This window comes from Talpa occidentalis, unplaced genomic scaffold (assembly GCF_014898055.3).
Source record: "Talpa occidentalis isolate TD23 unplaced genomic scaffold, MPIMG_talOcc4v2.1 talOcc4.15, whole genome shotgun sequence".
NCBI classification, from domain to species: Eukaryota; Metazoa; Chordata; class Mammalia; order Eulipotyphla; family Talpidae; genus Talpa; species Talpa occidentalis.
The window spans coordinates 28,993,044-29,020,828 of NW_023601543.1; the positions used below are offsets into that span (position 1 = coordinate 28,993,044).

The window sequence follows — 27,785 nt, forward strand, 5'->3', positions numbered from 1 at the left end:
ATTTCTTCCATTCCTCTCTTACCCTTATTTAGGGTTTGGTGTCATGAGTAGGTTTAATTTTGAAGAAGCTGGTCCCCTACAGGTGGCGGACCACCTTTGGCTCTATAAAGATAGCAACCACTGCTTTAGCTACAGGGTTTGCTTTCTCTACGCCTGGTACAGGAGGTTTAATTTGGGGACTCCATCACAAGTACATCTTCGACTCATCTGTTCTCAGCTCTGGCTACACACACTGAAGATTCAGTTTTGAAACACCAGTTGCATTAACTCCTGCTCTCTTACAAACAGGATTTTTCTTAGGGCAAGAGGAATACTATTTGATTCTTTTAGTGACCACAAAGGTGGTCTCTTGAAGACAGACTTTCAATTGAGAGTATAAAAAGAGTAAAGAGACAGTATGGCATTTCTAAGTCAACTATTTGGAATTATGCTACTCATTCCCAAGATGGTGTCATAAATTGAACCCATCTCTGATTTGAGGTGCAAGACACACTGAATTCTTGTCAGTACTCTCCCTACCTTTTATATGAACCTTAGGAGGAGTATTCCCTGAGTTTTGGTCATATGTCATCTTGAAATTAGACTGCTTGCTTATTAAGTATCCCTCTCTGCAGAAATCTTTATCTATTGATAATTGTAATCTTGAATTTCCCTATCACATCTCAGAATTTTTTAAAAAAGCACTCTTTCAGTGCCTTTCTATTTAAATCCAATTCGATACAACTATTTCTTTCAGTAACATCTGATAACCTGATAAAAGGTGGGGTATTCCCTCTGGAAAGCTTCCCTACTCTGTTACCTAATAACTTGTAATTGAGTACTAAATAGTCCCTCTTAGGTAGGCGGGGCCACCTTAAAGTATGAAATACTTTTTAGTGGGTGTGCCATGAAATATATTTAAAAATTTCTAGAAAATCTATTAAAGAGATACCTCTTGGGTGACTTTGAGAGTCAGGGTTTAAAACAAAAACTCTCATTGTTTAGTAAAGTCTGCCAGCCTGATAGAAAGAGGAAATGTAAGTTCTGCTGTCTCCACTGAAAACAAAGTTTTCTGAAATACCGGTTCCCCCATCAAAATATTTGAAAACTTTTTGTACTCTTAAAGTAGATCAAATTAGGCAGACATTTTCCTGTGGATAAGCAAATAAGGAGTTCTGTACATGCAGTCCTATATTATCTTTCCTTCTATATTGAGAGGAAAAAGAACAAAATCTTATAAATGTTCACATTTAAAACAATTTGACTGGAACTGTGTTATCTAGCTGTCATTTAGTATTAGAGAACTATCGCATTTATTTTTTTCCTTTTTCTATTTTTGAGTAAATATACCAAAATCAAACTTGGGCAACACTGCTTTCACACAACCTGGAGTGATTTCAGGGGCATTTGGGCTGGGTACCAGCTCCCTTACTATTGCTGTTAACAAGCAGTGCCCCCCTCACACCAGGTGGTAGCATTCCACTCCTTTTGCTGGGTCTGTTACCACCTCTGTTAAGCAGTCTGCAACTGCCACAGGGTTCTTTTTCATTAGTGGAAGTGCATTAGTGGAAGTGCACCTCAGACTGGTAACACCAGTTTTAAATATTGTCTCCATGGGAATGTAACTGAACCACTTGCATTTGCAGGATCACTTTTTACTGCTGCTACTCAGGCATCTAGTGGAGGAATTGCTACTCACCAATTGCTGCCTTCAACCTTGGCAGAGAGTCTGTGAGTAAGGTTTGAACTCTGCTCTCTAATGGAGAAGCACAGTATTCAAGACTGATTTTAAGATTCATATTTGATTAACCCAAACCCAAATGTGACTCACTTCCCTTGTGTGATAGAAATTAAATCCAGACTGCTCCTTCTAGCTTTAGAGGAATGTTTGTTTTTGGAAAAGTTATAATCATCTGAGAACCAGTAGCCTAGACAAATTGGCATTTAGCAGTAATAGAGTTACACTGAAATGTTTTCTTCAATTGTTTAGTGCTTGTGTTCAGCAAGTATATTCTTGTTCACAATTTGTTGATGTGTTCTGTTTTCCTTTTTTAAAATAAAGCTTCCAAAATGAAATCTATCAGGAGATAGAATAAGATAGACTATCTTTGGAATAGGTATCACATTTTAGAGAATATTAAAATAATAATGCAATTATAAGTCAGTTGTATGGCACCACTGGAAATGATGGAGTATTTTGGCTAGTAGAGACATATATATGGTTTACCAGTTTCCAAGTTATTAGGCTTCAATAACATACACTTAACCTATATTGAACATTAATTAGAAGACATTTAGAATTTTGCTAAACCAAAATGTGCATTAATAAAGAGTTCTGGTTTATTATTCATATTATTCACATATGTTTGGGTTTATTGTCAATGCCTCAGGTATTTTAGAAATTGGGAAATAAACTAAGATATTAATACACTTTATGGTATGTTTCATTAACTTAGATATTTGTATTCAAGTCAAAGAATGATTTCAGAGATTTAGGAAACAACCAAAAAAGAAAATTATTTTTTTAATTATAGAGAACACAGAAATAGCTTGTTCATAATTTTTAATAGTGATAATGTCAACTTTCTTGGTTGGTGCATGGCACTGTGGTACATAAAGAAATGAGGTGGAGCATTGAGGTAAGTATGGTGCTACAATATTTGTGCACTACCTTAGGGGGGCATCGCTTAGTTGTATGAAAATGAATTTTTATGTTACAAATAATATATATCTCTTATTTTAAAAAAACTAAAAAATAAATGTTCAGTATTGGCTCTACTATTTACTAGTTCTCTGACTTGGCCAGTTACTTTAACCTTCCAGTGCTTGGTTTGCTTATCTGTAAGTGTTCCAATATTTACCTCAGAGGGTGGTTGTGAGGATTAGATAAGTTAATGTAGGTAAAATGCTTAGAAAGTTGCCTGACAGGTAATACGCACTCAATAGATGTGAGCTGTCATTATTGTTTTTATGAAAATGTATGTTTCCCGGCAATGTTGTATATTTTTATTACCCTTTTTGTGTGTTTGTTTCTTAAGCTTTGGTAGTTTAACAGTGAAAATATATCAGCATCATCTTCATTTACATTTCCTTAATTACTAGTAAGGCTGACTACTTATCAGATTATTTATTGACTAATTATATGTGTGTATGTGAGGGGAAGCGGATAAACTTGGTGCTTTCTGTTCAGTTTTATAACATGCTGCTTATTTTTTTCTCTTTGCTATGCAATTGCAGTATCTTAAGCCTTTGCTATCGTATAAAAAGTATTTCCCCAATTTGCACTATTTTTCTTAGAATTTTATAGTTATTGCAATAATTTTTTAAAACTAAGCTTTTAATTTTGACATAATTGTAGATTCCCAGGCAGCTGTAAGAAATACAGAGATTCCACATACCCTCTCCCTGTTTTTCCCCAGTGATGACATCTTGCATAACTATAGTACAAAACACAACCAAGATGCTGATACTGATATGGTTAGTCAAGATGTAGAATGGCTCTGCCATCACAAGAATCCCTCATTTTGCCCTTTCAGAGCAACACCCTATTCCCTTCTGCTGCTACCCCTTTTTAACCTTGATAACCATTAATCTGTTCTCCCTGACTATCATTTGTCATTTGAATCATTTGTTATATAATCTTTGGGGAATGACTTTTTTTACTCCACATACTTTGTAATCATTCAAATTGGTATCTCAGTTGTTTTACTGCTTTATGTTATTTCATGGCATGGATTTACCATAGTTTGTGTAACTATCTACCCTGGTTATATATATGTATTGCTTTTCCTTTTGGCTATTACAAATAAAGCTGCAAAGCTGTTCCTCACATTTGCCTACATAATGTGTACATGAGCATAAGTCTTCATTTCTCCAGGATAATGCCCAGGAGTACAATTGCTGGGTCTTATGACAAATTACCAAACTGTTTTACAAGAATGGCTATACCATTTTACATACCCACTAGTAATGTTTGCGTCGTGCAGTTTTTTGCTATCATTTGGTATTACTATTTTTCATTTTAATCATTCTTGCAAATAGCAATATATTGTGGTTTTTATTTATGTTTTCCTAAGGATTAATGAAGTTTAGTATCTTTTCCTGTGTTTGTTATCTGTATACCCTGTCTATGTCTTTGTTAGCTAGAAAATAAAAATATCCAAAATAGCAATGTATTTTATGTATGGGTCCTTTTTACATAGGAATTTGGGAAATGTCAATGGATAATACAGTTTTACAAAAGATAGAAATGCTGTTCAAATGAGAGCTTTTCCTATTGTTAAATTTACACCTACGTCTTTTACTAAAAAGTGATTATAAGTGGTACAATGACATTCATTTGTTGACCATATTATGGAAATATAGTTGATTTTATGTCTGTATCTTTTTTTTTAAAGATTTATTTAGTTATTCATACAAACACTGGGTACAGTCAGAAGCACAGGAGGGTGAGAGAATTCACCAGAGCCAGAGTGGGGAACAGAACAGGCAGAGTGACAAAATACACTGCTGAGGGGAGCAGAGGGTGGCAGGAGAGGTCTGCGCGCCATGTGGGACCCTCCTCCGATGGCCGGGAGCAGCCTGGGATCGAACCGGCGGCATGGAGGCTGCAGGCAGCTTTGCAACCCAGCGCTCAACCGCTGCGCCACCAGGGAGGCCCTATGTCTGTATCTTATAGTCTGTTGCTGAATTTGCTTATTTCAGTAGGTTGGTTTTTGTAAATTTCTAAAGATTTTCTATGTAGACAATCATGTTATCTTCAAATAGGGACCGTTTATTTTCTTTTTAAATTAAAAAAGTTTTTAACAGTTCAATTCAGCATACCTAGTTAATTTCAGCTCCTTTACTGCCAGACCTGGGGGCAGGGGCTGTTTCAGTTTATCTGCCATCTCTTTGTATGTGATGGCCAAGGTATCTGCTGCATTGGTCTTTAAACTTCATGTTATCCTTGTTTGTTTGTTTGTTTTTATATATCTTGACGGATTTGGCATCATTTTGCCAGCCTGTAAGTGGAAAGACCTTGATTTCCTCAGTTTTGCAAGGGCTGGTTACCAGGCATACTGGACTGTGCATGGTCAGCACGGCAACTAGCGAGAAACAAAGAAAATGGAAAATAAAAGCTCATTTCTTTCTTTCTAGTAGAGTTGTCTTTTTTTTTTTCTTAATGTCTTAGCTAGAAGTTCCAATACTAATTTGTATAAGAGTGATGACAACAGGCATTTCTACTTTTTTCCAAGAAAATATGGGGAGAAACATCTAGTTTCTTATCATTAAATATGATGTTAGCTGTAGTTTTTTGTAGATGCTCCTCATTAAGTTGAGAGTCACTTTCTATTCCTATTTTTGAGGGTTTTTTGTTCCATTTCATTCATCTTGTCTCTGTACCCTCCATTTTACTGCTGCTGAGTCCTTCCATTTAGCTTTGTATTTGATTATTGTATTTTTCAGTTCTTAAATTTCCATTTGGTTCTTTTTATATTTTCCATTTCATTTCATTGCTGAGGTTTTTTTTTTTGTTTGTTTTGTTTTTTTTTTTGGTAAGGATTTTTTTTCCAAGTGTTTCAAAGTGTTTTGTCATTATTTGTTGGTTCATTTTTATCATGGTTGCTTTAAAATCCTTGTCAGGGGCCTCCCTGGTGGCGCAAGGGGTTAAAGATGCAACCTATGAAGCTATCCGCAGCCACTGCAAGAGTTCGATCCCCCACCAGGGAGCTGCCCACATGGCGCAGCAGACCTCTCCTGATTCGCCTACTGCTCCCCTCAGCAGTGTATTTCAGTGGATCTGCCTGTTCTGTTCCCCACACTGTCTCTGGTGAATTCTCTCACCCCCCCCACACCTCTGACCTGAACCCCAGTTCTTGTATGCATAAATAAATAAATCTTTAAAAAAAATAAAATCCTTGTCAGATAATTCTTTTTTTATTAATGAAGTGCTGTTGTCTTACCTTTTTTTAAAGTTTTATTTATTTATTTTACACAAGAACCAGGGTACAGGCCAGATGTGCGGGAGGGTGAGAGGATTCACCAGAGACAGAGCGGGGAACAGAACAGGCAGACTGACAAAATACACCGCTGAGGGGAGCAGTGGGCGCGACAGGAGAGGTCTGCTGTGCCATGTGGGACCCTCGCTGGCCGGCAGGGATTGAACCAGTTCTGCAGAGGCTGCAGGACAGCTTCACAGCGTGACACTCAACTGCCTGCGCCACCAGGGGAGGCCCTGTTGTCTTACGTTTTTAAAAAATATTTTGTCAGCTAATTCTAATGTTTCTGTCTTTTCGGTATTTTTATTTTCATTCCATTTGAGATTTTCCTGGTTCTTGGTAGGACATGTGATTTTTCTTATTGAAATCTGAACATTATCATATTATTTTATGAGACTCTGAATCTGATTTAACCCTTTGCTTTAGCTACCATTATTTGACACTGCTGGCAGGGGAAAAGGTGCTGCCTCATTACTGCAGGATGGGAGTAGAACTTCATTTTCCCCACTTGGGTTCCATTGCTATCCGAGGCGAGGGTTTCCTGGTTCCTGCTGGACAGGGGTAAACATTCCTGCTGCTGATTTGATTTCTACTGGCGCTGTGAGGACAGGGATGAAAAATCTGGCTCCCTACATAACCTTCTCTGACACCACCCTTGCCCCTGGGGTGTTTGGACACCTCAGTGTAGCCTCACAAGGGTAGATGGAAGTCTAGGCTTCTTTTCCAGTGTTTGCTGATGTAGGTGGGGAGTGGGACCAATAGTTTTTTTCTGTGGTGTTTAGTTGTATTAAAGTGGTTATTGTCTAAAAGTTTTCTGTCTTTCTAGTCTGCTCTTTTCCTTGTCTTTTGTCTAGAGAATAGGTTTTTGTTGGAACTTGGTTTTATTAAGTATACCCATTGGTGTTTCAAGTCTGGGAAATACATGACAGAAAGAAAACCTATAGAACTCATATCACACCATTCCTCAAGTGTCAATATCCCTAGTTGTCTAGGGATCGCCTTCTTCTCTCCATCTTTTAGGGTCTTCTTATGTTTGTTTTTTACACAACACCAAAGGGTTTTAGTTATATTGAGTGAGAAATATAGGGGAAAATATTGCAAATGTACTCAAATTTTCCTGGAAATGTAAGCCCTTAAGGTTTTAATTTTTACATTGTCATATCTTTCATTTTTCTGAGTTTCTCTTATTTCTATAAGTATTTCCATCTCAAGATTCTTTATTTGCTCTTTTCTTTTATGGTTTATATTTTTAGAATTCTTTTTCCCCCTCAATGATTAGTGAGTTAAACCATTGTGTTTCATTAAGTTGCTATCTCTTCCCTATTGATTTGAGGTGCTGCTTTTCTCATACCACCAATTATTATATATACTTAGCTCAGCTTCTCGACTTCTTATTTTGTTCTATTGATCTATCCTTTCTGTTCTAGTGTCATCATTTTAGCTACTGTGGCATGCCTTGCTATCATGTAATATAAGGCCACCTTCCCCATTCTTTTAAAATAAATCACTTTTTTCTATCACTTTTTTAATTAAAATATTTGGCATTTTCGTGTGTGTGTGTGTGTGTGTGTGTGTGTTGTGTGTGTGTGTGTCCTGAGACTAATTCTATTTGGCCATAACTTTCTGATTGGTCAGGGTCATTGTTTACACAAGAGACTAAATCAACATCCCCTGACTCAATAAGTAGTATTTCTGTGCTCTTAACATAAGGTAGAGAATTTACATTACATAAAATACTTCACAAGGATTATATTCCTTCATCTTCAAAATGACTCTCACAGGTCCATTTTGTAAATGAGAAAACTAATGTTCAGAAAAGGAGAGTATGTGTATGCCAGCATTCTGTTAGTTTCTTCTCAGCTCCATATCTTACCCTGCCCCTGAGCTGCTCTTTGTGAGAGAGCTATATATCCCAAGCTTCCCTGCTGACAACTTGCAGTTTCCAGGTAGTATTGGCCAATGGAAGGGAATAGTGGAAAAAATGGAGCATGGAAGGAGCAGAGAGTCAGAGAATTTCTCCTTGCCTTGCTTCTGGCAGCTTGTCTGGTAGTAGCTGCATCACCTTATTTATTTGTCTGTTTGCTGCTTTTAAGTACAGTTGGTTTATATAGGTAGAGTGATTGCTGGCCCCTGATAACTTGATTCCAATATTATCTCTGCCACTTACTAGCTATGTGATCTTACGCCATTTATTTAATATATGTCTGCCTCACCTTTCTCTTACATAAAACGAACATGTTGCTGGATATTACAGCTCAGTATAATCTTTTCTCAAACTTTTCCCCCATCATCATTGCTTTTGTTCCTTTGTCCCTTTCTTTCCCTGATCCCTGTTAACCTCAGAACCCTCAGGATTTTTGTTGCTGTCTACTAGTTTTTGAAAGTGTTTTATGTTATATTGTCTGTTATATGACTGTCCAATATTTGTTTTCATGTTCTCACTTGTTTTGCTGCATATGATTTTTTCAAATTCCCCTCCGCTTTGTTGAAAATGACTGTATTTCTTTCTTTCTTGTGTCTGTGTAATATTCTGTGTTATTTCTCATAGTCTTAAACATGAAAGAATAAAGACTAATTTTGGTATAGTGCTAGATGAAGGAAATTATGATATTGTACCTTCCTCTAGTTCAGTGATTCTCAACTGGTGGTGATTTAAGCCCCTTTTCCAGGGGATATTTGGCAACATCTGGAGACTTTTTAGTTGTCAGTCAGGGTGGTGCTACTGGCCGCTAAAATGTCTTGTAGTGTAGATCCAGAAAGTGTGTAGCTTCTGTACACAACACCTCTGACACCAAATGTGGGTTCCCCCTGCCCAAACCAACCAATGCTCCAACTCTCCAGACACCAACTGAGTGTCCTACAATTCAGTTATAACGCTCAATACCCAGAGTTAGCACAGACCCCACTAAGATAAGGGCTCTGCTCCTGAAAATTGTCCCCCACTGTAGACACTAATCTTAAGTCCTGGATTGTGACCTGTACCTCTAATCAACTTACTATGAATCAGGGGTTCACATGAACCCCACCTTGGATTTGCTAGAATTTGCAAGAATAGTTTTGTTAGAAGGGTTCACAGAACTCTGGAAAATACTTAATGTACTGTTTAAATATAAATGATACAATTTAGGAATAACAAAAACAAGAGATGCATAGAGCAAAGTGTGGGGGAGGGACCCAGATCTTCCTATGTCCTCTACATTTTCCCAGCGCCTCCATGTATTTACCAATTGAGCAGCTCTACATAACCCTTCATCGTGAATTTTGATGATGGTTCCATTATGTAGACATGATTAATTAAATCACTGGCCTCTGGTGATTAATTTAATCTCCAGCCCGTCTTCCCTCCTAGGAGATCAGAGAGTGGGATTGAAAATTCAAACCTTCTATAATCACTTGGCGGTTCTGCTGGTCACCAGTCCCTAGTCTTTAGGGGCTTTCCAAAGTTGACCTTATTAACATAAATCAGGTGTGGTTCAAAGGGGCTTATTTTTTTTTTTTTTTTTTTTTATAGAGGCATGCCCTATTTATTTGTTTGCTGGTTTGTTTGTTTGGTTATACATGCACTGGGTACAGTCAGAGGCGCGGGAGGGTGAGAGAATTCACCAGAGCCAGAGCGGGGAGCAGAGCAGGCAGAAGGACCGAAGTACACTGCTGAGGGGAGCAGCGGGCGGCAGGAGAAGTCTGCACGCCATGTGGGACCCTCCTCCGGTGGCCGGGAAGCAGCCGGGGATCGAACCGGCGCCGCAGAGGCTGCGGGCAGCTTCGCAACCCAGCGCTCAACCGCTGCGCCACCGGGGAGGCCCCAAAGGGGCTTATTATGAGTAACAGAAGACTCCTTTCATCTTTGATGCTCTTGGAACTATTTCTGGAGCTGGAACCCAAACCCAAAAGATGTTCCTATCACTTTTATCACTTAGGAAATTACAAGAGTTTTAAGATCTCTGTCCAGGAAGGGGGCACAAAGGCCAAATATATATTTCTTATTGTATCTCTGCATGGGACAATCCTCCACTAAGAAGAATTATCTGGTCCAAAATGTCAGTAGGTCTATGTTGAAAATCCTGCTCTAGTTCTATGATTAAGAAAATAAGACTGTACTTTTTGCCCTTTATTATTTAATAGTATGACTCCTTTAACTTAAAAGCAACTCATATTAAATGGTATTTTTTTCCTTAGTTACTTTGGGTGATTTAAGGTCAGGCTCCTGAAATTGTGCCAGTGCCTGCGACACATGATGAAGATTTTAAAATATGGGCATAAATCAAGTGCAAATTTAATTAACACTAGTGAAGAAGTTTCAGTAATATGGCCAGTTACAAAATAAATAATACAAAAATCAATAATTTTCCCGTGTTTAAGCAGGAGTAGTTGGGAAATGTACCAGAGAAAGGTCCCATTAACAATTTCAACCAAAAGTGTGAAATGCCTAAGAAAAAAAATTAAAAATGTGCATGAGCTATATGAAGATAACCACCAAATTTTACTGAGGAATATAAAAGAAGACTTGAATAAATGAATAGACTCATTGAATGTACAGACTTAATAGTATAAGAATTTCATTTATCTCCAAATTAATTCACACATTTAATGTAATTCTTATAAAACCACAGTGAGACTCTTTGGGGAAAGAAAGGACTTCATAAGATTCTAAACTTTATTTTTTTTAAAGATTTATTTATTTATTTATACAAGCACTGGGTACAGTCAGAAGTGCGGGAGGGTGAGAGAATTCACCAGAGCCAGAGCAGGGAACAGAGCAGGCAGAAGGACCGAAGTACACTGCTGAGGGGAGCAGCGGGCGGCAGGAGAGGTCTGCGCGCCATGTGGGACCCTCCTCCGGTGGCCGGGGAGCAGCTGGGGATCGAACTGGCGCTGCAGAGGCTTCAGGCAGCTTGGCAACCCAGCGCTCAACCGCTGCGCCACCGGGGAGGCCCAGATTCTAAACTTTAAATGGGGAAATAAATGCAAGAGACTAGGTTCTCTCTTTTTAAGATTTATTTATTTATACAAGAACCAGGATACAGGCCAGATGTGCAGGCAGGTGAGAGGATTCACCAGAGACAGCAGGAAACAGAACAGGCAGACTGACGAAATGCACTGCTGAGTGGAGTAGCAGGTGAGACAGGAGAGGTCTGCCGCGCCATGTGGGACCCTCGCCGGCCTGTCGGGATCGAACCCACGCTGCAGAGGCGTCGAACAGCTTCACAGTGGGGTGCTCAACCGCCTACGCCACCAGGGAGGCCCTCTTTTTTTTTTTTTTTAAAGGAAAGTTATGATGGATACTTAAATGAAAATGTATTAGAAGTTTGTTCTCTTTCTGTAAGTTTAAAATATTATATAATATAGAAATAAATGAATTCTGGCTCTATAATATTTGAAAATTTCTTCTAGAATAGAGGTAGAAAAAAACTCAGAAAATGTTAAAGTACAGAAACAAACCTAGGCTTATGAAGATATTTCACATCTGTGGGGAGAGAGGGAATGGAGGATAAATAAATTGGCAATAGCTGGCTAACTGGATTATTTGGGGCTAAAGATTAATTTTGTTTAAAAAGATTAACCAAAAGAAATACTAGGTGAATTAAAGGTAGAAAAGGAAACCATAAACTTTTAAAAATTTTTTTTTCTGATTTATATTTTTATTTTATTTTTTAATTTTAATTTTATTTTTATATTCCCCATACAATTGCAACCCCCTTATTTTGACCTCAATCCCTCCTTTCCCCGCCCCCACCCCCCATAGAGTGTCTCTGGTTCATAGTTGTTTGTTGATTTTGATTTTTACTTTCTTATAGTTATTCTTTTTCCTGGTCCCTTATTTAAGTTTTCTAGATTCCTGCTATGAGTGAGACCATCTGGTATTTTTCTTTTTCTTTCTGACTTATTACGCTGAGCATGATCCCTTCAAGCTCCATCCATGTTGCTGCAAATTGCATGTGTTTATCTTTTGTGAATGCTGAGTAATATTCCATGGTGTATATGTACCACATCTTCTTGATCCAGTCATCTATTTTTGGGCATTTGGCTTGTTTCCAAAGCTTAGCTATTGTAAACAGTGCTGCTATAAACATAGGGGTGCAGGTGCTCTTTGGAATTGATGTTTCTGTGTCCTTTGAGTAAATACCCAGGAGTGGAATTGCTGGATCATATGGAAGCTCTATGTTTAGTAGGTCCAGAAATCTCCACACAGCTCTCCATAGTGGTTGGACCAGTTTGCACTCCCACCAACAGTGCAAGAGAGTTCCTTTTTCTCCACAACCTCGCCAACATTTGTTGTTGCTAGTTTTTTTAATATGTGCCATTCTCACTGGTGTAAGATGGTATCTTATTGTAGTTTTGATTTGCATTTCCCTGATTACAAGTGATGTTGAACATTTTTTCATATGCCTGTTGGCCATTTGCATTTCCTCTTTGGAGAAGTTTCTTTTTAGCTCTTCTGCCCATTTTTTGACTGGATTATTTTCTTTGTTTTTGTTGAGTCTCATCAGCTCTTTGTAGATTTTTGTGATCAGTCCTTTATCATTAGTGTTGGGTGCAAAAATGTTCTCCCAGTCGGTGGGGTTTCTCTTTGTTTTTGTATTGTCTCTTTTGCTGTGCAGAAGCTCTTTAATTTGATGTAGTCCCAGCTGTTTATCTTTGCCTTCACTATCACTGCTTTGGGTGATGTGTCAGTAAAGATGTCTTTGATGTGCATATCATGTAATGTGTCGCCTATATTTCCTTCTATGTATTTTATGAAACCATAAACTTTAAAAGCATAGATGAATAAGAAAATATATAAATATTTCTTGGGAGAGGGCATTTATTTATATATAGTTTAAAATATATAGAATAGTCAGACAAATGTTTAAAAAATAAGACTATAGTACAAGCAGGTAAACTGACTTCCATCTACCCTATATTACCCCTACCCTCCTGCTTCTGCCATTCAGCTAACAGTAATTGTATATATCTTCCAGCATTTCTTCATGGATTTGCTAGCAAATTATATATTTATACACACATATATAAGTACTCTGCCTTATTTTTTTTTTTTTAAATATTAAATTTTATTTTTATATTCCCCCATACAATTGCAAACGCCCCATGCTGACCCCAATCCTTCCCCTCCCGCCCCCCACCCCCCAAAAAGTGTCTCTGGTTCATAGTTTTTTTGTTGATTTTGATTTTCACTTTCTTATATTCATTTTCCTGGTCCCTTATTTAAGTTTTCTAGATTCCTGCTATGAGTGAGACCATCCGGTATTTTTCTTTTTCTTTTTGGCTTATTTCGCTGAGCATGATCCCTTCCAGTGCCATCCATGTTGCTGCAAATTGCATGTGTTTATCTTTTTTGAATGCTGAGTAATATTCCATGGTATATATGTACCACATCTTCTTGATCCAGTCATCTATTTTTGGGCATTTGGGTTGTTTCCAAAGCTTAGCTATTGTAAACAGTGCTGCTATAAACATAGGAGTGCAGGTGCTCTTTGGAATTGATGTTTCTGTGTCCTTTGGGTAAATACCTAGGAGTGGAATTGCTGGATCATATGGAAGCTCTATGTTTAGTAGGTCCAGAAATCTCCACACAGCTCTCCATAGTGGTTGGACCAGTTTGCACTCCCACCAACAGTGCACAAGAGTTCCTTTTTCTCCACATCCTCGCCAACATTTGTTGTTGCTAGTTTTTTTAATATGTGCCATTCTCACTGGTGTGAGATGGTATCTCATGGTAGTTTTGATTTTGCATTTCCCTGATGACAAGTGATGTTGAACATTTTTTCATATGTCTGTTGGCCATTTGCATTTCCTCTTCAGAGAAGTTTCTTTTTAGCTCTTCTGCCCATTTTTTGACTGGATTATTTTCTTTGTTGTTGCTGAGTCTCATCAGCTCTTTGCAGATTTTTGTGATCAGTCCTTTATCATTAGTGTTGGGTGCAAAAATGTTCTCCCAGCTCTGCCTTATTTTTTATCTAAAGGATAACATACTGTACACTATTTTTTACCTTGATTTTTTTTTTTTTAATAGAGGCATGCTTTATTTATTTGTTTGCTGGTTTATTTGTTTGTTTTGTTTACACATGCACTGGGTATAGTCAGAAGCGCGGGAGGGTGAGAGAATTCACCAAAGCCAGAGCGGGGAGCAGAGCAGGCAGAAGGACCGAAGCACACTGCTGAGGGGAGCAGCGGGCGGCAGGAGAGGTCTGCGCGCCATGTGGGACCCTCCTCCGGTGGCCGGGGAGCAGCTGGGGATCGAACCGGCACCGCAGAGGCCGCGGGCAGCTTCGCAACCCAGCGCTCAACCGCTGCGCCACCGGGGAGGCCCTTACCTTGATTTTTAAATTTATAAGCTTTATACTAAGTTTCATATCAGTATGTAAAGAGCTTTCTTAGTAATTATTATAGCATCATAGTACTCCATGATTTGTGTAGCCTATAATTTATCTAGTCCCTTGCTGATGGGTATTTGGGTTGTTTCTTCATTTGGCCAATACAAATAGTGATGCAATGGATATCATTATAAATGTGGCTTTGTAGGTATACAAGTACAACTTTGTAGATTAAATTCCAGAATTATCTCTGGTTCAAAAGATATATGCAGTTGTAATATGAAAACATTTGTAATTTTAAAATATTGGCCACTTGTTTATATAGAGGTTATACCAATTTACACTCCCTATTTACTCTCTGAATCTGCCTATTTATTCACAGTGTCCTTAACAGAGTGTGTTACTAGTTTATTTCTTCCCACAAATTGTTCTCAGAGTTTTTATAGTTTGTGATTTTTCTCCTACAAAATAATATTGAATAACTTTATTTTTTTAAAAGGGAACGCTTTTTAAAACATGAAATAATTGTATAAACCATAAAGGAGTAAAAATGATGGAAAGATTTGACTACATAAAAAATGAAAACAAAAAAAATTACAAACTGGAGCTAGGAGATTTTTGCAATATATGTCTAAACAGACTTGATGTACATTTTTAGTTAAAATCAGTAAGACAATAGTGAGAAAATGGGCTGATGACGTGAATTGGAAAATTCAAATGAAGAAATTAAAGTAACCATTAAACCCATAATAAAAATTGAACCTCGGGCCTTCCCGGTGGCGCAGTGGTTAAGCGCTGGGTTGCGAAGCTGCCTGCAGCCTCTGCAGTGCCGGTTCAATCCCCGGCCACCAGGCGAGGGTCCCACATGGCACGCAGACCTCCTCTGCCGCCTGCTGCTCCTCTCAGCTGTGTGCTTCGTCACTCTGCCTGCTCTGCTCTCCCCTCTGGTTCTGGTGAATTCTCTCACCCTCCCGCGCTTCTGACTGTACCCAGTGCTTGTATAAATAAATAAATTAATTAAAAAAATATTGAACCTCATCAGTAGGTAATGAGTGATAAATATAAAAATAACTTTGGTATTTTTTAAATTTTGTTAAAGATTTATTTATTTATGCATACAAGAACTGGGGTACAGGCCAGAAGTGCGAGGATGGTGGTGAGAGGATTCACCAGAGACAGAGTGGGGAGAAGAACAAGCAGATCTACTGAAATACAGCGGGCAAGTCAGAAGAGGTCTGCTGCACCATGTGGGTCACCTCACTGGCCGGGGATTGAACTCATGCTGCAGTTGCTGCTGATAGCTTCATAGTGCTGATGCTTAACATCTTGTGCCACCAGGGAGGCCCACCTTTGGTATTATACATGTGGTGTTTGTCTTAAATGAAGCAGGAAGGTTCCATTGTACACATTTCAAGTAGTGGGTGATATGTAATAATGTTCAAAGTTCCTTGCCAGCATCTCCTCCCTAACCTCTTTATCCCCGGGGACCCTAGATGTTTTGGATAGCAGAGACTTAGGACATACATTGCCATGAGTTATTCAACTGATAGATGTAAGCAACAAAAGATTAAAAAGCAATTAATTATTAGCATTTTTATTAAATAGAGATACACTTATTACTATAAGCACTCTCATCAAGAGTTACTTAATATTTATATTCATAAAATATATAATTTGTCCAAGAATAGATCATTTCTTGCATAGAAATTAAATTCACATTTATAAAAATTATTTTTTATTAAGGTAGCATTGGTATATAACACTGTATATGTTCTAGATATATAGGTTCATACCTCTTCAGAATAATGTTATCATACCACATCCACCACCAAAACAAATCCTCCACCATAGTCTATTTGGCCCCCTCCACACTTTGCTCCCCATCCTCTATCAACCCATTTGATAGCCTAAATTCCACAGTCAGGTTTCTAGGGTTTGGTTTGGTTTGGTTTGATCTGTTTCTTTGTTTTGTTTCTATATATTCCAATATGAGTGAAATCATCTTATATTAGTTTTTCTCTTTCTGACTTACTTTGCTTAGCATAATCCTCTCTGGTTCCATCCATGTCGTCACGAATAGCAAGAGTTCATCATAGCTCAGTAGTATTCCATTGTGTCTACATATCACATCTTTTTAATCCATTCATCTGTTGCTGGGCACTTAGGTTGTTTCCATACCTTGGCTATTGTAAATAATGCTGCAGTGAACATAGAAGTGTATTTATCTCTTTGAATTAGTGGTTTGCATTTTTCAGGTAGATACCTAAGAGTGGAATTACTGGATCCAATGACAGATCTATTATTAATATATTAAGAAGCTGACATACTATTTTCCATAGGGACTGAACCAGTCTACATTCCCACTGACAGTATATCAGTGTATGAGGGTTCCCTTTTTTCTATACCCTTGCCAGCACTTTTTGTTCTGTTCTTTTTTTTATAAGGGTCATTCTCACAGGCATTAGGTGGTATTTCATTGTGGATTTGATTGTGTATTTCCCTGATGATAATTGACGACAAGCATTTTTTCATTTGCCTGTTGGCCATCTGTATTTCTTCTCTGGAAAAGTGTCTATTTGGTTATTCTGTCCTTTTTTTTTTTTTTTTTTGGTTGGGTTTTCTTTTTTGTTGAGTTGTATAGTTCTTTGTAGATCTTGGGTATTAGCCCCTTGTCAGATATATAAAGTGTGAATAAATATTTTCTCCCATTTGATAGGACATCATTTCATTTCAATGATAATTTCTTTAACTGTGCAGAAGCTATGTAGTTTGAGTTAGTCTCATTTGCTTATCTTTGCTTTTGTTTCCCTTGCTATTGGAGTCAAATCCACAAAGATATAACTGAAGTCAATGTCATGGAGTGTTTTTGTCTGTTTTCTTCTATGCATTTTATGGTTTCAGGTCTTAACATCTTTGATCCATTTTGAATTAATTTTTGTGTATGGTGTGAAATGGTGATCTTGTTTCACATTTTTTTGCATATGGCTGTCTAATTTTCCCCAAAACTATTGAAGATACTTTCCTTTCTGTATTGTATACTCTTTGACTCCTTAGTCATAGATTAACTGTCCATGTAAGTGTGGGTTTATTTCTGGCCTCTCAATTCTATTCCACTGGTTTGTGAGTTTATTTTTGTTCCAGTACCATACTTATTTGATTACTGTAGCTTTTAAGTATAGTTTGAAATCTGGACTGTGAATCCATTTTTTTTCTCAGTATTCTTTTGGTTATTTGTGATCTTTTGTGATTCCATATAAATTATAGCATTTTTTTTAAATTTCTATGAAGAATACCATGAAAATTTTCATAGTGATTGCACTAAATCTGTACATTGCCTTTTTGTCTTTAGTATTCTGGTTCTAGTGATTTCCTTGTTCAGTTTTTTTTGAGGCTTTTCTTTTCTTTTCAATTTAGATAGTAGAGCTCCTTTCAATATTTCTTGCAGGGTAAGTCCAGTGTTTGCAAACTCCTCTAGCTTCTGTTTATCTGGGAAGACCTTTATTTTTCCTCATATCTGAAAGAGAATCTTGTAAGATATAGTATTCTTGTCTGGAAGTTTTTATCTTTAGTATTTTGAATACATCATTCCATTCTCTCCTTTCTTGTGGAATTTCTTCTAAGAAGTCTGATAAAAGCTCCATAGGAGTGACTTCATAGGTTACCTGCATTTTTCTCCTAACCAACTTCAATAGTTTGTCTTTGCATTGAACTCTTGATGGTTTCACTACTATATCTTGGTGTATATGTCATTACATTTGATTACCAGGTATTCTTTCAGCTTCATGAAATTGTATATTCAGGGCCTCCCTGGTGGCCTAGGTGTTAAGTCTCAGTGCTACTACCATGAGGACCCACCTGCGCAGCCTGAATTCAATTCCCGGCCAGGGAGCTAACCCACATGACACAGCAGACCTCTCCTGTCCCACCCGTTGCTCCCCTAAGCAGTGTATTTCAGTAGATCTGCCCGTTCAGCTCCCCACTCTGTCTCTGGTGAATCCTCTCACATACACACCCCACCTCTGGCTTACACCCCAGTTCTTCTATGCAAAAATAATAAAATATTTTTAAAAAGTTGTATATTTAGCTCCTTCCCCAAGTTTAGGAAAATTTCCTATTATTTCTTCAAATAAGCTCTCTGTTCCCCCACTTCTCTCTTCCCCTTCTGGGATACCCATGAGCCTTATGTTGCCTTTTCTATGGAAGTCAGCTAGTTCTTGATTTTTTTACTCATTTTTTCCATATTTCTGGTTTTTCCACTTGGATCTTTTGTGTATTGTTACTTTCAGGATCATTAATCTGATCATCTATTTGGTTTGTTCTGCTTCTATAGCTTTCTGTAGAATTTTTAATCTCATCTATTAAGCTTTTACCTTCTGAATATGTTATTTTCTTATTTAAAGTTTTGGTATCTATTTTTTTTATTTCTAAGTCATTCATTTGTTTTTCTGGATTTGTTGTATCTCTTTGATTTGCTTTTCCGAGTTTTTTAGATCATTTTGATTTTCCACAAATTTGTTTTATCATGACAAATTTATTATTTTATCATGATGATTGTGAATTTTTATCTGATGGGGAGGTAAAATCTCCTATGTCCTTGTGGTTGGATTCTGGAGAATTGTTCTCTCCTACTAATGTCAAATCCTATGAGGTTTCAGGTTGTCATGTGTTGGTTTGTTTAGTTGTTTTCCCATTTTGCTGCTTTAATTTTCTTTTTGTTTTAAGTATCTATTAAGTAACAGGGATTTGAACTACTTCTACTTTCCAGCAAGTGGCACTATGGTTTTATCTGATTTTAGATATTTGACCTCTTTTGCCTTCTGTAGTTTCAGATATCTGAACTTAGTGCAGCTGAGTCAGGGGGTAGGGGAGTGACCTGGAGGAATGTAGCTGTTGTGAATATGCTGGAGTATAGGGAGCTTGTGTTTATGGTACCATTGATATCCTTCCTTTTTGGGGTTACAGAGCTGAGACTTTGTAGTCTGCAAACTGTCTGTGGTCTTCATGAAGTCAGTAGCAGTCACACAGGATAAGAGGGAAGGTATACAGTTCAGCATACTGTCCTTGTTTTCTTGCAGGGAGCATCCAAGCTCCTCTGCATGTTTTTCTCTTCACTCATGGGTGTGTACTTCCACAGTGTTTAGCTCTCCCCAGGGCTTCTAATGACTGACAGAGCTGTTTTTAAGGTAGCCTCCTTTTCCCAACCACAACCTCCAGATTTTTTTGTCCACCTATCTCTCCTTCAGTGAAGCATGGATCTCCTCTTTGTACTTTCTGGTACAGGCTGTGCTGGTCTCTGATATCCACGAGGTGTTCTAGTTTCATCCCAAACCACAGATTCACTGGGTGTAATGCCCATCTGATTAATTCAGATGATCGTCTCAGGAATGAAGCAAGGAACCTCCTCTGTGCCATCTTGATCATTTACTAGGTGTGTCATCTCAGTCATTTTTGGTAACTCCTACTCATGTCCTCAGCTTCTAAAATAGGACATAAAACGGCAGCCAAATGACCAGAAGCCCGAGGGAAATTTCTTCTAAGCCAGAGGAACTAGTAGGTGTGATCTTGGTGCCCACCTTTTGTGTTACTGGCACCTGACAGCAGTTTTTTTATTTTTAGGAAATATAATATGTGATTATATCTTGTTGTCTGGAAAATGTTGGCTTAATTCAACATAAATATTTATAGGGCACTTACTACCATATGCCATGCACAGTGATCTGTAGCAAGGTTGAAAGAAATGAATTCCATTTTCACTTAACCAATTAATCTTACTTGTGTCTTTGTGTAGTTTCTTTAGATTTATTTCTTTGTATAATTAATTTGTTTTTAGTATTTTCACAGAGCTGTATAGTCATTACCATAGTCAATTTTTGGATGTTTTCATCATCCCCTAAAGAAACTCTGCACCCATTAGCAGTCACTATCCATTTCATCTCCCCCCAGTCCCTAGCAACTACTTCCTATCTCTATATTTCACTATTCTGGACACTGCATATAACTGGAATAATATATTCTGTGGTCTTTTGTGATTAGCTTTTTTTTTAAAGATTTATCTATTTATTTATACAAGCACTGGGTACAGTCAGAAGCGCGGGAGGGTGAGAGAATTCACCAAAGCCAGAGTGGGGAGTAGAACAGGCAGAGTGACGAAGTACACTGCTGAGGGAGCAGCGGGTGTCAGGACAGATCTGCGCACCATGTGGGACCCTAGCCCGGCAGCCAGGGATCGAACCGGCGCCACAGAGGCTGCAGGCAGCTTCGCAACCCAGCGCTCAACCGCTGCGCCACCGGAGAGGCCCTGTGATTAGCTTCTTTAAGTAAAAGTTATGCTTTCAAGACTCCTCTGTGTTTTAGCATGTATCAAAGCTTGATTTTCCTGTTATGACCAAATGCAACTGTTGTATGGATATACCACACTTTATTCATCCATTCATCACTTGATTTTCATTAAGGTTGTTCCCATCTTTTGTCTGTTGGAAATAATGTTCTATGAACTTCATTACATGTTGTTGAGTGGATATGTGTTTACATTTATTTTGTCCAGATATCTAGAAGTCAAATTACTGGGTCATATGCTAACTATGCTTAACACTTTGAAGAAGTGTCAGACAATTTTGAAAGAGGCAGTACCATTTTACATTCCTGGTAGTGGTGTATGAGGTTTCCGATATTTCCACAACTTTGCCAACAGTTGATATTACCTTTCTTTATGATTATAGCCATCCTAGTAGGTTTGAACTAGTATTTCATTGTGGTTTTGATTTGCACTTTAAAAAAAAAAAGATTTATTTATTTATTTATTTATACAAGCACTGGGTATAGTCAGAAGCACAGGAGAGTGAGAGAATTTACCAGAGCCAGAGCGGAGAACAGAACAGGTAGACGGATGAAATACACTGCTGAGGGGAGCAGCGGGCGCGGCAGGAGAGGTCTGCGCTCCATGTGGGACCCTCACTTGTGGCCGGGGATTGAACTGGTGCTGCAGAGGCTGCGGGCAGCTTCACAACCCAGTGCTCAACCGCTGTGCCACCTAGGGAGGCCCTGATTTGCACTTTTTTAATGACTAATGACATTGAGTATGTTTTCTTGTCTTAAATTCCATCAGTATCAGGAATTTTGTATCTTTCTAACCATTCTTTTATAGTCACATCTCCCTCTGATCACAGCCTGGAAAATAGGTCTACATTTAGGGATTCTTGTCATTACTTTTTTAAAATTTTATTTTGTATATTTTTATATCATTTTTCATTTTTGCACAATATATGCATTTTCATCATGGTTATATCCCCCATACAATTCCCACTCCACTTATTTTGACCCTAATCCTTCCTCCTCTTCCCGTCTCCCCCCCACTCCCCCCCCCCCCCCCCCCGTAGTGTGTCTTTGCTTTATAGTTGCTTGTTGATGGAGCTGGAAGGGATCATGCTCAGCGAAATAAGCCAGAAAGGAAAAGAAAAATACTGGATGGTCTCACTCATAGCAGGAATTTAGAAAACCTAAATAAGGGACCAGGAAAAAGACTAATTATAATAAAGTAAAAATCTTGTCATTACTTTTTGCAATAATCCAGGATGATCTCCCTATCTCAAGGTACTTAACCTTTATCGTATTTATAAAGTTTCTTTTGTCAAGTAAGGAAATAGGTTTACAGGCTCTGCGTATTAGGTTGCCACCACCTGTAGGGACCATTTTTTGTCTATCACACCATTTTATTTTATTTTATTTTTATTTTTTAAAAAGATTTTATTTATTTATTTATTATACAAGCCCTGGGTACAGTCAGAAGCATGGGAGGATGAGAGAATTCACCAGAGCCAGAGCAGGGAGCAGAACAGACAGAAGGACCGAAGTACACTGCTGAGGGGAGCAGCGGGCGGCAGGAAAGGTCTACGCGCCATGTGGGACCCTCACCTGGAGGCCGGGCATGGAACTGGCGCTGCAGAGGCTGTGGGCAGCTACTCAGCCCAGCGCTTAACCGCTGCACCACCGTGGAGGCCCTACCACACCATTTTAATACTAATCCATGAACATGAAATCCTTCTATTTATTTAGAATATCTTTAGTTTATTTCAATAATGTTTTGCATTTCAAAAATCAATTCTTTGGGAATAACTATAAGAAAGTGAAAATCAAAATCAACAAAAAACTATGAACCAGAGACTCTCTATAGGGGTGGGGGGCGGGGAGGGGAGGGATTGGGGTCAAAATAAGGGGGTTGCAATTGTATGGGGAATATAAAAATAAAATTTATTTTAAAATAAATAAATAAAATTAAATTTAAAAAAATCAATTCTTTGGGAGATAGCTTGGGAGTCGTCTGTTCTTATGGGCTACCTTTACTCCTGGGGAAGATCTTTAAACTAGTGCTTTGGGTGCTGAGCAGTGGCAATAGCACATGGTTTTCTTGCTTATATCTTCATACATGAAACCTCAGCCCTACAATTGGGCGAGGGCAAAGCAGTCAGGGTAAGTTGATGGGGCCCCCGTAATCTCAATCTGCTGTGCCTGGGGTACAGCCTCTGCCCTGAGTGATGACTGACCGGAGGAAGGGAACCTCTCAGCTCTTTGCTGTACTCACCAGGAATTTCAGCCTTTTAACTCTGTGTTGGAGGCAATAAAAAATGCTAGCTACTGCTCTTCTCAATGAGAGATACTGTATCCCTTGGCTGGGAGCTGAGAGAACAGGGAGTCTGGTCCTCTTGGTCACTCCTGCCTGGAGTATAGTTTCCGTCAAGGTGAGTAGGGGGAAAGAGGCAAGGCAGGCAGTGGGCTGTTGTTAATATGCCACAAACTGTCACTAGTGTTATTAAGTTTTGGTATATTTTCTTGAAATAAATAATTGCTCTTTCATTTGCTTTATGCTTTTGGGACAATTTCCAGATATCTCAAAACAATAAATACTTTTTTTTCACCAATTATGGTCATTTCACTGGGAATGGGGCTCCAGGACTTCTTATGTCTCAATTTTGGAAGCGGATCTCCCTCTTACTTTTTCAGTAGAGTTGAATTTCTTTGTTATGGTGGTGCTAGAAGGCTGGCTATAGTAAGCAGTACTGATGAACTACTTTTTTAATCAGGCTTTTACTTCCTATGATTGATACTAGATTTCAAGGTAACTGATTTCCCTTGCTTTGTTTATATTTCTCCATATAATTGAAACTTGTTAAATTATAATGGTGTTTTACTTTTTAAAAATCATTTTAGTGATATATTTCTCTGTTATTTTGATTTCTAGGTTTGATTCAAGCATCTGCTCTTGCCACTACTGATTCAAGCACTATGCTGTTTACCTCACTGTCAGATGTTTCTACCTCCATTGCTGCTACTGGGCTCTCAGGTAAGTTACTAGTTGCAAAGAAAATATTAATTCGGATCAGGCTACTTAACTCAATTTGACAATATAAAGTATGGAACTCCTGCATCTCAAAATTGTTATTGTGCTTGATCCCATCTGTAATTCCTTATATCAATAATAGCTTTGCTTATAAATATAGTTGTCACAGTTTTACCTGTGAATTTTATAGTAACATGATTATTAAAGCTTAAAGTGATTTTTTAAGTGTACAGTTCATTAACACTGTGATGTTTTCAGACAACTTGAACCTAACAGGAATAGGAGTAAGAGTTTTGCCAAGTATGTTTGAAGGGAAATCTTACTATCTGTTTGAATAAGACAGGAAATTATATTTCCCATTTAAATAAATGGGAGCCTTGTTGCAGTGCATTCTTCTATGTAGACCAGGTTTATAGTGCTTACATTTTATCCACCAGACGCAGAACATAACAAAAAGATTGACTGTATTTTGGAGTTTTAATTGACACTGTGTGGTGTTTGTTACCTCTCCTCTTAAAAAGAAATATCTGGGTGCTTTGAGCTGAGAAATGGGATATTAATTATCTCATAACCCCAGCTTCTTTTGAGAATATTAAATTCTGTATACATCTCTCAGGCAGTTCTTTTTCACAGGTCCATGTAAATTTACTGTACTTTTGAGGCATCTTCACAATGCCATGTTTACCATTAGACTTTGTTGTTGTAATCCTTACTGTAACATGGTCCTCCCAAAACTGTATTACAGCAAGATGATCACCATAGCTTGGGGATAAAATTTGTCGGGTATTGCTAATGCCTAGTTGTGTGTGAAGAACAGCAGCGTACCATCCCCATCCTTTTGTGCAGTTGACATGGTAAACGTTGGTTAAAGTTGCTAGTCGCCACTTGAGTTGTGCTTTCTGCCACATAGACTTACAATTTTGAGACAGGACTAAGATTCTAAAAAAACTTTTGATGTGTGTAAACAGCATCCTTCTTAGCTATAATAGATTTTGTGACTATAATCATGACTGAGGTTGGGAGTTTAAATTATTGGATGAATTCCATTTTCAATAAAACACTTGCCCTCTGACAGGAAGGTTTCTTTCTCTTCCTGTCTTTGATATCTTTGCCTGTAAGAGGAGATGAATTCTTGACCACAGTAATTTTAAATTATCTTCAATGAGACATAACATATATCATGAAATTAGGTGTATAATTCAGTGATTTTTATTAACCTTACTGAATTTTTATTAACTTTATTGTGTAACCATCACTATAATCCAGTTTGAGAACATTTCTATCATCCCAATAAGATCTCAGCTCCATACAAATAATAATCTACTTTCTATCTCCACAGACTTGCCTTTTCTGGACATTTCTTGAATATTAACCAAAAGTTTCTAAAGGATCCTATATAAATTCCTCTCTGTTTTTAATTAAAAGGGTAATAGGTAATATTATGTTGTTCTCTGTAGTTGGTGCCCCAACAAATTCAACTGGGAATACTTAGTGCTATAAATTTATACTTAGTGCTATAAATTTGATTAAAATTTGTTGGTATAGGTTGAGCAGCTCCTTCTGTAGCTAGTAAGATTTTAAAATTTCTAGGATGTGGATCTAGAGATTTCTCTTGGGGAAACGTTTTGAGTATTAATTCAGTTTCTTTCATGGTTATAGGCCTGATTAGGTTATGAATTTTTCTTTTTCTACAAGTTTATCCAGGGTATTTCATTTTCAGCACAAAGGTTAACACGGATACCTGACCTAGCATGTATCACTTCATGTTACAACAACATTGACTTCAAACCACAATAACTTTTTATTCAAAATAACATTTTAAAATGCTTGTAGAGTTTTTTCCCTGAACATTCAAGGACTAAATAAAGGAAATTTCTCATTTCTCACTTACAGCTACATCAACAACTACCACCACCACTGTCACTACCACCACCACTACCATCACCACCAGTGACTTTGCTTTGAATCTAAAACAACCCGTGTCAGCTGGGATTAATGTCAGTGATTCAGCCAATATGACTTCTGTGCCTTTTACTTCAACCATTAAGTAAGTCTATTTATATGAATTTTGTGTGAGTTTCATTTTACTTATCATGCACAAAGCATAATTTGCTCACATAGCTTTTTTGGAAATTTTTCTTTTTATTATTTCTTTTATTTTTTCATATATTTTTTACATCATTGTTCATTTTTAAACAATGTTTGCTTTTTTTTAATCTCCCCCTGAGATGTAGTCCCCATAGAGTTTCCTTCACCAGTGCACCCATGAACCATCACCACAGTCCCCTGTGCTCCTCCCTCCCTCTGAAACCTCTCCCTCCTCCTCCCCTGCAGGATGTCTCTGATTTATAATTGTCTGTTTGTTTTTTGTTTTCTTGTGTTTTGGATTATTATTATTTTTTCCCCTGATGTCTTATTTGGTTCCCCTATATTCCTCCTATAAGTGAAACCATCCGATATTTATCTTTTTCCTTCTGACTTATTTCACTGAGCGTAATTCTTTCTAGCTCCATGGAATATTATTTTGCTCACATAACTTTAGAATAGTGTTTGAAATTTAGGTGACTCAAAGGTACAATTAGTGGACGGAGTTCTATAATTTAAGAAGTTGAACAATAGCGTACCTTTGTCTTCTCATTAATACCATAATACAATTATTAGTTACTATTATGATTAAAAGCTAACATTTATTGTATAATTACTATATGCTTAGCAGTATGACTGCTTTTATATGTATTATATTATATATAATCCTCACAATAACCCTATGAAGTAAGTTCTCTTTTTGATTACATTTTTAAATTGGTGGAAAAAAATTGAAAAATTTTTCAGTAATTGTTTTCTTTTTCCTCACCACCATTCCTTAACATCATCTTGTTCCTTTCTCCCCTCTTCTTCCTCTTAACTTCAAAACCCTTGTAGCATTTGTTAATGTTTTGCTAGTTTTTGTTAAGTATTTTACTTTGTCAAATTGTCCATTATGTAAATGTCCAGTGTTTGTTTTTGTCCTTCTGACTTGCTTAACTACACATAATTCCCTTGAATTCCTAACATTTTGCTGTAAATGGCTGCATTTCCTCTTTCCTTATGGCTGAATAGTATTCCATAGTGTGGACATACTACATCTTCTTGATCTAATAGTCTATTGATGGGCATTTAGGCTGCTTCCATGTACTAGCTATTATAAATAGTGCTGCAATGAACATTCTAGAGCATATAGTTTGTTCCTTTTTATACATGAGAAAACCGGCATACATAGATATTTTATAATTTGATCCTGGTCACACCCTTACTTGACAATGATTGAGTCAGGGTTAAAATTCAGGCAGTCAAGCTTCAGAGCCTGTGTTCATAAAATGTATGCCATGTTCCTCTCTAATTGCTCATTTTTTAAATAGAGCTTTTTATTTTAAGGTAAATGTACTTATAAGAAATAAAGCCATGTACTTATAAGAAATATATACTTATAAGAAATTAAAGCAAAAAATCCTGTGTGTTCTTTACCTGGTTTTCCTCAACAATAACATCTTGAAATACAGTAGTACAATATCATATCCTGGATATTGACATTGACACTGTCAAGATAAGGAACAGTTTTATCCCAAGGTTCCCTCCTGAGTTGCCCTTTTATAGTCACAGTCATTAGATGCCCATCAGTGGGTGAAGAGTTAAACTATGATACATCCACAACACCATGGAAAACTACTCAGAAATAAAAAAGAATAATGATTGAAGCACATGACAAATTTAGTTCAAGGATAAAAGTGTAGTCATGTGATCATCCTCATCTTTTTTGTAGTGCGCTGGTAACTCCCATGATGACATATGGTCAGCTGCAGGGTCTGTTATACAAGTGGAACCTTGAGCTAGAGGATCAAGAGAAATACTTTCTTCACCATGCCACCCAGGTCAATGCTTGGGACCGTATATTGATTGAGAATGGTGAGAAGGTAAGACGCTATGCTCATTAATCTACTTGCATTATACAAGTATTTTCAGATGAATGAAAGAAGCTAGACCTGTGGTTTGTGGTTAATTTTCTATTCCAAAATGGGTGATCAACTTAAAATATTTTTCTTAGGTAATGTACACCCTGAATTAGGATATCTTTCATATTTGTGTAAGAAAATTGATACTGCTCTAAAATTTACTGCAAAAAATTCAGTTAGTGACATATTT

General features: G+C 37.5%; 1 protein-coding gene across 1 annotated transcript in view; it reads left to right on the plus strand.

Annotated features, from left to right (window-relative positions):
• The window catches only part of NUP62CL (nucleoporin 62 C-terminal like), a 76,138-nt gene that overhangs the window by 13,480 nt on the left and 34,873 nt on the right, over positions 1–27,785 (plus strand). The window contains exons 2-4 of the mRNA XM_037512115.2: positions 23,508–23,609; positions 25,500–25,653; positions 27,406–27,556. Coding sequence (XP_037368012.1) covers positions 23,552–23,609; positions 25,500–25,653; positions 27,406–27,556 — 363 coding nt within the window. The 5' untranslated portion in view covers positions 23,508–23,551. The remainder of the gene's footprint in view (positions 1–23,507; positions 23,610–25,499; positions 25,654–27,405; positions 27,557–27,785) is intronic.